Source organism: Terrapene carolina, unplaced genomic scaffold, assembly GCF_002925995.2.
Source record: "Terrapene carolina triunguis isolate 2854851 unplaced genomic scaffold, T_m_triunguis-2.0 Scaffold926, whole genome shotgun sequence".
NCBI classification, from domain to species: Eukaryota; Metazoa; Chordata; order Testudines; family Emydidae; genus Terrapene; species Terrapene triunguis.
The window spans coordinates 1,629,509-1,640,032 of NW_020665277.1; the positions used below are offsets into that span (position 1 = coordinate 1,629,509).

At 41.6% G+C, this 10,524-nt stretch overlaps 1 protein-coding gene across 1 annotated transcript; it reads left to right on the plus strand.

Moving 5' to 3' along the window:
- The first annotated feature begins 920 nt into the window (after positions 1-920).
- GUCA1B (guanylate cyclase activator 1B) lies at positions 921-10,270 on the plus strand. Its single transcript, XM_024201797.1, has 4 exons — positions 921-1,124; positions 4,703-4,852; positions 8,094-8,208; positions 10,132-10,270. Exons 1-4 carry the CDS (start codon positions 921-923, stop codon positions 10,257-10,259), a joined length of 597 nt encoding a protein of 198 aa, XP_024057565.1. The 3' UTR covers positions 10,260-10,270.
- Positions 10,271-10,524: the final 254 nt, after the last annotated feature.

A 10,524-nucleotide genomic window follows, 5' to 3' on the forward strand; every position in this document is an offset into this window, starting at 1 on the left:
TAAGAAGCAACAAGATGATCATATCCAAGTAATTTCAGTTTAATTTATGCCATATCTCCTACTGGGGTACTATGGGTGAGATTTCCAAAGGAGCCCAAGGCTGATGAGTCACTTAGACGCTTTAAAAAAATTTACCTAAAAGCTCATTTTCACTGGAAAAGGAGCCCTTTTTTAATTAAAAATGTGCAAAAATGGCACATTTTTCACCAAAATGGACCTGTTTTAGAGGTTTTTTTAAAGTAAAAACACCCCCTATTTCTAGTAGTTTAGCTTATCCTTGTGAATATTTCACACACTTGAAGGGAAGCTTAGAGTTTCCATCCCAAAAAATTCATACATGTGTTAGTGACTAGAAACTACTCATTTCTGATTGCTTTATTATTCAAATCATGCACAGAGTCAGGGAGAAGGGGATTCTACATCACATATTAGAGGGAACCTCAGCTTTCAAATCCTTAGATTGACATTAGAAATCATTTTGATCCTGCCTGGAGTTTGTTCTTAAATGAGGCACAGCTCTGGAACATGTGAAGGTCTCTGTGACGCATAGTGGGAATCTCCTAATGATCTTAGTTATTTTTATCCAAGTCTGACATCACATGTACTAATTTAACTAAGGAAACCCACTCCCGGATCCTCTAGTGAGGGAATGAGATTGTAGGGCTGAGCAGAGACCACAGAATAGAAGGAAAGAGAAAGAAAGAAAGAAGAGAAGAAATATACAAAAGCAACACAAGGTGACAAAACAGAAATATACAGTACCCATGAAAGACAGGAAAGAGAAACAAAGACAGGAAATAACCCAAGAAGAAACTGAAGAAAGAAAAAGCAGCTGAAGGAGAAAAAGGAACAATATAAACTAAAGGTCATTGACTAAATTTTCCTTTCTTTTTTCTTTCTCTTCTGTTTTTGGGAGCAACATGGGACAACATTTCACCAATGAGGAAGGGGAACAAACAGACATTGATGTTGCTGAGTTGCAGGAATGGTATAAGAAGTTTGTAGTGGAATGTCCCAGCGGGACTCTCTTCATGCATGAATTCAAACGCTTCTTTGGAGTCCAGGATAACCAGGAAGCAGCAGAGTATATTGAGACTATGTTCAAAGCTTTTGATAAGAATGGGGTAAGTGTCAAAAACCCGCAGTAGTGGTCTGGTTAAGTAGATCAATCACCAGTCTTCTTTTCCGTCGGAAATTTGGGAATTGTCTTGGCTCATTGCGTCCTGTGGTTTGTTTTTTATTAAGTTTGAGACAAAGTTAGTGACAGATCTATCAGGGTTGAGCCCTGGTAGTCCAAGAAGGAGCTCTAGTTCCTCCCATGATGCAAGGATTAACTAAATGAAAACATCCTCTATAGTTCTGGTAGCTGAATCTAAACCATAGGTAGCAATTAAGGCCAACGTTTTCTCACTCCGATGCCTAACTATGGATTTAGATGCTTAACTTTAGGCTCTCCCATGTTAGGCAATTTTTCCCAAAGAGCCTCAGACAGTAGAGCTGGCTAGGGAGATGAATGCCAAAAAGTTATCTTCCTCTCATGGTATAGAGGGAATTGTAGTGAATGAAGGTCTAGTGAGGTTCTGTATTCTGTGAAATGGAATGAGAGTCTTGTACTGACAGTGCCATGAATGCACAGACTGCAATCCTAGTTTTAGTGAAACATCTGCTGAGTGAAGCTGTTATGTGCAGGAAGTCATTTCACTTTGGGCCTACTCTAAAGTCCACCAAAGTCAATAGAAAGATTCCAATTGACTTAATTAGTCTTTGGATCAGGTCCTAAAAGCCCCGTGGTATATAGTTAATATAGAACTAAAGCGAAGCTGGTGGGCCAAAATAACAGGACAAAGTGCTCTTTTTTTCAGTCACGCCGGAGCACCCCCTGGAGCTCACTGTTCAAGTATTGATCCAGTGCTGAGATGACTATTAGTGAGCCAGATTCTGCCACTCTTACTCATCCTGATTAGTACTTCACTCTGCAAGCAGCCCCCCTGATTTCACTGGCTCATTTTACTCCCACGGTAACTCATGATGATGATTGATGATTAATGAAGCACCAGAAATGTGCAAGCCACAAAAGAAGACAATCTCTATCCTGAAGAGTTACCATTTATCTCATTTCTGTTAACTTTAATTATTTGTACTATCATGACAATATTTGGTCCTTATTAGTTTCCAATGCTCTGAAATGTCATCTCCACTGCTCTCATAGGAGCATTCATAATTCTCTGATATAATGTAAATAATTTTCATAGCTGCTCTTTCCACGGGCAATGCGAGATAAGCCCCTAAGTAGTGACGATCAACCCATCTTTTTAACATCAGCTATGTTATAAACAAGAAAAGCGTTTTGGATTGGGAAAAGTGCTCTGTATCATGTGCGCAAATAATGATAAACAGGTGGAAGTTAAACAATAGATTGATTTAAGCCATTCAAGAAGTAAGAAGTGGCTTAAATGATTATAACATTCTGGGTCTGATTCTCTGTTGTGTTGTCATTTACACCTTTGCAAAATGGGTGTGAAGTGCTACCATTCCAGTTCAGGAACACTTTATGCCCACTGTGTACTAACTTTGTGTTGGTGAAAATGATGACCGAGGTCAAGGCAATGGACAAATAGGCTCCTAATTCCAATCTGTTTTGCTAAATATTAACCTTATCAGTTAGTTAGATAGATAGGTAGATAGATTTTGTAAGGAGTTAAGCAGCCAGCTCCCACTGACATTAGAGGGAAGGTGAGTTCCCACAACTCTCCTAAGTTTCACCACCATATTAGTTGTATGGTGGTGACCATTATTGCAAGTCATTGTAGGACAAAGAAGTGACGGACATCAGCCTTCCATTAGATATAGAGGGTCCCTATCCTGCTTCCATTGAAACCAGTAGGGTCAAGTCCAGAGAAAGGATAGCAGGGGAGGCCATGAAAGAGACTGACAAATCACATTTGGCTCAGAAATTAGGTTGCTGAAAAGAAGCTTCTACAAAACCTTAAGCCCAAGTACTGCAACTGCAGCCATGCCGGTGGGCACCTGTGTAACCCCACTGACTTTCAGGGCCTTGCTATTTACATGAGCTAAAAGGGGTGTTTTTCAATGCAGTTTAATCTCATTAAGATTGTTTCTTAAAGGTGTTAAACTGTGTCTAAATGGGCATTGGAACTGACTAAGTGTCTGTGCGGTTGCCTGTGCATTACTCTAATTTGAAATGATACAAATTCAGCAAAGTTTGCATTTCCAAACAAACACAGGCCCCTGTCTTGCAAATGACAGCACGTGAGTGCCCCATTTATATGACTGGAGCTCCAACCAGGGGCAACTGGGGACCTGCACACTAACAGTTGCAGTATCAGGTCATAAAAGTCAGTTTTGCAGTGGGTGCACATACTGTACATACTTCCCATTAGCACGAGCAGGAGAGAAGCGCAGGCATGAATGGAATGAAAAAGGGGATATTTTTAACAACAATGTAATGATCATAATACTCACAAAATGTTAAGAGGGTGAATGTAAGGAAATCTTTCTGACATCATAGCCTGCAAAGTATAGATCTTTTGGTCTTCCCATAAAGCACAGACCCACCAAAACTGTTACGGAATAGCCATAATAAACTGGATGAACATGCTGGGCATTGGCAAGTGATTCCCACTGCCTCAAGAAGTGCACATTTTGGTAGGCTGTCTGAGTATTCTCCTGTGCATCTTCCAATCTCCTGATCACTGGCCATGAGCTGATGCGCCTGTAAATCCAGTATTACATAGCAGGGCCTCTCTGAGGGCAACCTGCCCTGAGGGGAGACAGTCCTCGGACTTAGTGGTAGGGAATCTGGGGCCAGATCCTCAGCTGGTGTAAACTGGCTTAAATCTATTGAAGTCAATGTAGCTGCAGCAATTTGCACCAGTTAAAGATCTAGACCCAGGTCTGTAGCTTTAGGTATTCATGAAAAGTCACTATGTTCTCCCTTTGAACCTCAGATCTCCATGCAGCAGCACATCAAGTTATAGACACCAGCTCACAAGTACCTTTGTAGACTGGATCGTGGTTTATCTTTATATTGTTAAAAATCTTCTGTTGTTTGGAAATTCAGATTACTCTGGGCTGATATCAGTTTCAATCCAGCAGGGTCACAGAAGGTGAAATTCATCCCTGGGCAAAGGACTATATGGTACTAAGTCCCAGTTAAATCTCTCAAAGCAGAGCTTAAGTGGGGCTTAAGCGGGACTTATGCAAAGCATAGACTTTGGCTGGCCCTCTGCACAGGAGTGAATTTCATCCACTGTGAGCAATTCTAGAGCACACTAAAATAAATGCACATTTTAAACAGCGTTTTTTGTTCCTTATTAAAATAAATAGACCACAGCTTAAAAAATTCTGTATATACAAGACTTGACCTGATTTTTTCCTTGTATTTTCCCTTCTCACCTAGTTAAACATAGCAGTTGGGGAAGGCTCTGTTTTTTTTGTCTAAGACAGTGAACATCTGAAACCTTCCGATCAGATTCAACAACGGATCCCACTTTGCACAATCAATCAATCAATTGGCTTGAAAGTGCACAGGATTCCTTAAAAAATGTAAGGAAGCAAATAAATAAATAAATAACCACATAATCAAGAGAATCACCTCAGCATATTTTTCATCCTTGTTTACACAATTGTATTGATCGGGTATGACTAAGTGTCCCTGTGGTTGCCTCTCTTGTGTCTACAGGATAACACCATTGATTTTCTGGAGTATGTGGCTGCTTTGAATCTTGTCCTACGAGGAAAATTGGAACACAAGCTGAAATGGACATTCAAAGTGTATGACAAGGATGGGAACGGCTGCATAGACAAACCTGAGCTCTTAGAAATAGTTGATGTAAGTAGGACTTCACTGTTACTAACATCTAGAGGAGCCAACTGAGACCAGGGGCCCATTATGCTAGGCACTATATATACATACAGTATAGTAAAGGCAGTCTGTTCCTCAAAGAGCTAACAAACTGAGTAGACAAGACAGACAAAGGATGTAAGTAAGAGTTATTATCCCCATGTTACAGATGGGGAAGGGAAGCACAGAGAAATTAAGTGATTTGCTCAAAGAAAGGGAGCCTGTGGCAAAGCCGGGAGGGAACCATCTTCTCTGCCCCAGTTCAATGCCTTAAGCCCAAGATCTAAATCTATCTACTCATTTGGAGTAAAATCACCCTAACAGGGAGGCTCTTTATGCCCCATACTATTCATGAGCCAAGGGATTAATGTCATTAAGCAAGACACCCTTCCCTGCTCAACATAATGACCTGTACTGTTCTCAAATGAGTTAGCAATTGCAGAAATAATTCGGGATAATGATGAAGCCCTAAGTGAGAATGGCCAGCCTTAGTGACAGGGACTACCACATCCTTTGTGCAATGGCCTGGTGGGAACCACTGGGGCAGGCCAGGGAATAAGTTCCATGATCTGCAGATATATGGATCAGCTGCCAACATACCGTGCATAAGAGGCCAAGGAAGGCAGGAGGCAGGCCCAGTTGCCAAGGAGGACCTGTCCCTGTAACCACCAGTGAATTCCTCATACAACAACACATACGCTGGCTGGTGTGGAAGGGGTGAATTTCACCCCCATATTATTTATGGGTCTGGATCAAGGTTTCCTGCTTGAATAGTGTGCAGTAAGGGGAGAGACACAAGTTAGTGGTAATACTGGGCAGAATCATCCTTGCTGATCCACACTGTGAATTTCTGTTATTTATTCTGCAATTGCTGTTCATACTTACAGAGCTGTTGAGGGAGAGCTTGTGGTCTAGAGGTTTAGGGTGAAGGGATTAAGCGCCAGGATTCACAGGTTCTAGTTCTTGTGTGACCTTGGACAAAACTCTCGATCTCTGTGCTGCGGTTACCTGATCTGGGTATCATTATATGTACCTACTTCACAGGGATATTTGTGAGACCTAATTAGTGATTATAAACCCCTTTGAGATTCTCTGAAAAGACAGTGTATCAAAAAAGCTGTTCAAAGAAAGGGAAACTTTCTGGGAAAAAAAATCCCTTTGTTTTGTTGAAAAGTCAAAATTTGGAAAAATTTGACCAGCTCTAATTTACTGATGTCATTGTCACATGTGAAATGAGTATGGAATAAATAATGATCAGGGTGAGGGAAAAGGGTGAATTTTATTCTCTGGTTCTAATTGGAGAGGATGAATTGCTGGGATTAGGCTCATAACTAGAATCAGGTGAATGCTGCAAAAACAGCATTAATATCCATTAGAATCCCCATCAGTGTTCGGTTTGATGAGGTCCCTTTGATGAACATTTGCTTGAATGAGCTTTGTACACACAAGTGGTTGGAAAAAAGGCTGTTTTTTCGTACGTGAGCCAGGTTGCTTGTGCATGAAACAAGGATATTCACTATGCCTTATTCAGTCTTCTCCTGTTTAAAAGTTTTCAGTTACCCAGTCAGGGATCAGAAACATACGATGTGACATAAGTGATCAGTCAGACATCATGAATAAAAAAATAGCAAATAGTCACAGTCCCCAGTTCATGGATACCCTGTAGGCTGAAAATGTATCAGCTGAAATCTTAGAAAAATCTTTATGAATAATGAATATGTTCAGAGAAATCAGGAAGGACTAGCTCTTCTTGGCACAGGTTCTCTTTGACAAGGCAGGATCAGCTTTCCTTTGAAAGAATTAAGGTTGCATATCTCTGTCTGTCTGTCTGTCTGTCTCTCTCTCTCTCTTCATTGTGGTATCTGAGCACTTAACCTCTTCCAAATTCTTAGAGCCCTGCAAATCTGTGGAAATCTGCTTTATATCCACAAATATCCACATCCGCAAATGCGGATATCCGTAGGCCATGTTTGCGGATTGTGGATCGGATGCCGATACAAATTTTGTATCTGCGCAGTTCTCTCCTAACCAACAAGGGAAATACTTAGTAGTCACAGAGGGGATTATAATTAGCCAGTATCTTCTTCACTAAAACCAATTGACCCCTCTTTTTGGATAGATCATGGGCAGCAGATGTGGTAAGGATCCTTTGACCAGCACCATCAGGGAGGACAGCCCTAATGAAGTTTAGCCATAGTTTTAAGGTCAACGGGGAATCAGGCATGACTCTGTCATGCCTTCACCAATCTCCAGGCTGGCAAGATGCCAGCCAAACACTTCAGCCTCATGAACACAATTGGTGCTGAAGAGGCATTTGTCCCAAGAGCAGCTGGGATGGAGGGGTGAATAGAAAAGACCTGTCTGATTCTAGTGACAGAAAACAGAATAGACCACTCTGTGCTTTCAACTACACCACTCCAAATCTTGAGTAATACCACTGACTCCAATTTGGACCAGATATTTTAACATACTAGTGTATCTGCTCTTAGCCTGAAATTGTATTAGGAACCTGTCTGGTACATCTATTTGAGATCTGCTTGGATGAAAGGTGCTACATAAATGCACGGTCATTATTATTACTGGGTTTTTGCATTTTAGACATGTTTACAGACTAAAATGCTTCTAGGGGTTTGCATGCAAGGATCTGTTCCTGCTCCCATTGAATTCAGTGGCAAAAACTTCCATGAGAGCAGAATTGGACCCAGAAGAGGAAACAATCCTGAGGATTTAGATTAATTAATTAACCAATAATAACATTTATTCTTACTTTCACTTAATTATTATTATTATTTCCATTCCCCCTCTTTTTCTTTCTATTAGCAGAGAATTTTTTTCTGCAGCTGGAGAGCGACAGCAGGGCCAGAAGTAGCACAGTGACTGCCAAAGTTGGCCCCTATATCAGCAACTACCTACACCTCAAATATATTAGTAATAATACTAATAATGAGATGTGAACGAGCAGTCTAAGTACAGATCTGGGAGGCATGGATAGATGCACTAGGGTTCTTTCCCCAGATATGCCACTGACATGCTATGAATTTTCCCATTTGTAAAATGGGGACAATAATACTTGCTTACCTAGCTTGCAGGGGAGCATTGAGGTTTGATTAATGTTTGTAATAGACACAGACAGACAGCATGTTCAACGTGCTAAATGTCATCATTAATAACTCTCTTTCTTTGCCGTTTGGTGCCAGCCCTGTTTACTCACAAGCTTCGTTTCTTCCAGTCTATTTACAGGCTGAAGAAAGTGTGTCGGTCGGAAATGGAAGAGAGGACTCCACTGCTCTCCCCCGAGGAAGTCGTGGACAGGATATTTCAGTTAGTGGATGAGAATGGGGACGGTAAGAAATTTACAGCTCAGGTTGGATTCATGCCTTGTGAACAAACACCTCTGCTGGCTAGACCAATTTAATCAGCTTTATTGTTGATCACCTAGAAGGAAGATCATCTTATTCATATTAGACATGGTGGACCAAGCTCTGTTCTCAGTTACATTGGGGTAAATCTTGAAGTAAGTCCTTTAAGGTCAATATCAAGAGGAGGGAGAACATTTTGTGTTATCATAACATAAGAAAACAGGAGTTCAACATGGGAAAGATCTTCTAATCTAGCTAAGTAACTATACCACACCCATCTACATCTCTGAGATTATCCTATCTCCTAGAATGGACCTTGAAAGGTCATTGAGTCCAGCCCCCTGCCTTCACTAGCAGGACCAAGTACTGATTTTGCCCCAGATCCCTAAGTGGCCCCCTCAAGGATTGAGCTTGTAACCCTGGGTTTAGCAGGCCAATGCTCAAACCACTGAGCTATCCCTCCCCCTCAAATGATGGGCTACCCTGCAAAGGCAGAATACAAGGCTCAATCCTGAAACCCTGGAGTAGTCCTTTATAGTGCCATTGAAGTCAATGGGACCACTCAGATCAGTAACGGTTTGCAGGATCAGGTTCAGAGTTCGCCTGAGAAAGGATGTATCAGATATCAAACTATAGCAACATTTGATCTTAGTCAAAAGCCCACTCAATGAAGGATAGGCCTGAATATTTTTCTGTCTCTTAGGCCTTGTCTACATAGGGAAATTGACCAGAATAGCTATTTTAGAATATTAGCTATTCTGGAATAACCCCATGTGGACACTGTTCCAAAATAAAAGTGACTTTATTGGAGAGTAATTACTCTGCTTTGGAATAATTCCTCCAGATAAAATCACCTTTATTTAGTAATAGAGAGGCCACACAGGAGTTATTCCAGAATAGCAAAATTATACCAGAATAGTGATAGTTGAATAATTATTCTGAACAGTCAATTTCTCCCATGTAGACAAGGCCTTAGGAAAGGGATCCGATGACAAACTTTGCGTAACTGTGTTGTGGGATGGATTGAAACCTGAAATACCTATACATTTGGTGATTTTACAGCACCCTGGAAGACAGGTCACATATTGATGAGCAGAGGACTGGTACTGAATTGTTGCCCTCATTGTTACATTTGCATTTAACGTAGAGAATATCATTTTTACTTCCTTTTCTCCTCTTCTCTCTGACTTTGAGTATGTCTACACTACAGGGACTACACCAACATAGCTATGGCACCATAGGTATGCCGGCATAACCTCATAGGGTGCATCTACACTGCGCCCTTCTTTTGGCAGCATGTAGGGTACATACATACGTAGTCCCCCTAGCATAGGTAAAGATAGCAGTGTAGTTGGTGAGGCATAGCTTAGGTAAGTAAAGACATGCCTGTAGGTTGTGGGTATGTATTCAAGTCCATACCCTACACACTCTCTATTTGCCCAAGCAATGCCTCTCCAGCTACAATGCTACTTTTAGCAGTGTAGTGTCCTGCTGCCTCCTCACGGCTGCAGCCTTTCCCCGCCACAGGGAAAGACTCCAGTAGAGGGTCAGCCTTTCCCCCGCTGCCTTCCCTTTGCCGGAGCCTTTAACTGACATGTGTAGCTACACACCCCAGTGTGGAGACGATGTGCTTTTCACTGTGGCATGTAGTTGCATGTCCCTTAAATGCCACTACCGGTGGTGTTTAGTGTAGACATAGCCAGAGTGTAGACACAGCCTATGCTGACTGAAGGAACACCACTTCCCTGCGTGAGGTGTAGCTAGACTAACAGAAGCATTCTTCCATCTTCCTAGCTGTGTCTACACTGGGGGTTAGGTCAACACAGCTATGTCAACCTAAATGTTAAGTGTAAACCAGGCCTTTCTGTCACACTCTATCAATCTCTATCTTCCCCATTTCTTCTACAGGGCAATTGTCCCTTGATGAGTTCATTGATGGTGCACGGAAAGACAAGTGGGTGATGAAGATGTTACAAATGGACGTAAACCCTGGAGGGTGGATCGTGGAACAGAGAAGGAAAAGTGCTTTGTTTTAATTGACTTCACTGTGATCATGATATGAATGAAAATGTGTGATGCCGGGTGCACCGGTGGCTATTTCATTTTGAGGGTGAAATCACCAGATGGCAATCGCCTGTCACTCTTAATACAATCTCAGCATCCAAATGAAAACTTCAGATGGCTTGAGAAACCATCTTTCCATATGTCACACCTGTTTGCTGAATATAGCATGGAGACCATTGCTGGCAAGCCACTGTAGGGAATAGGCCTCTTTGTGTACAACCCTGCTTGTCAGCTCAG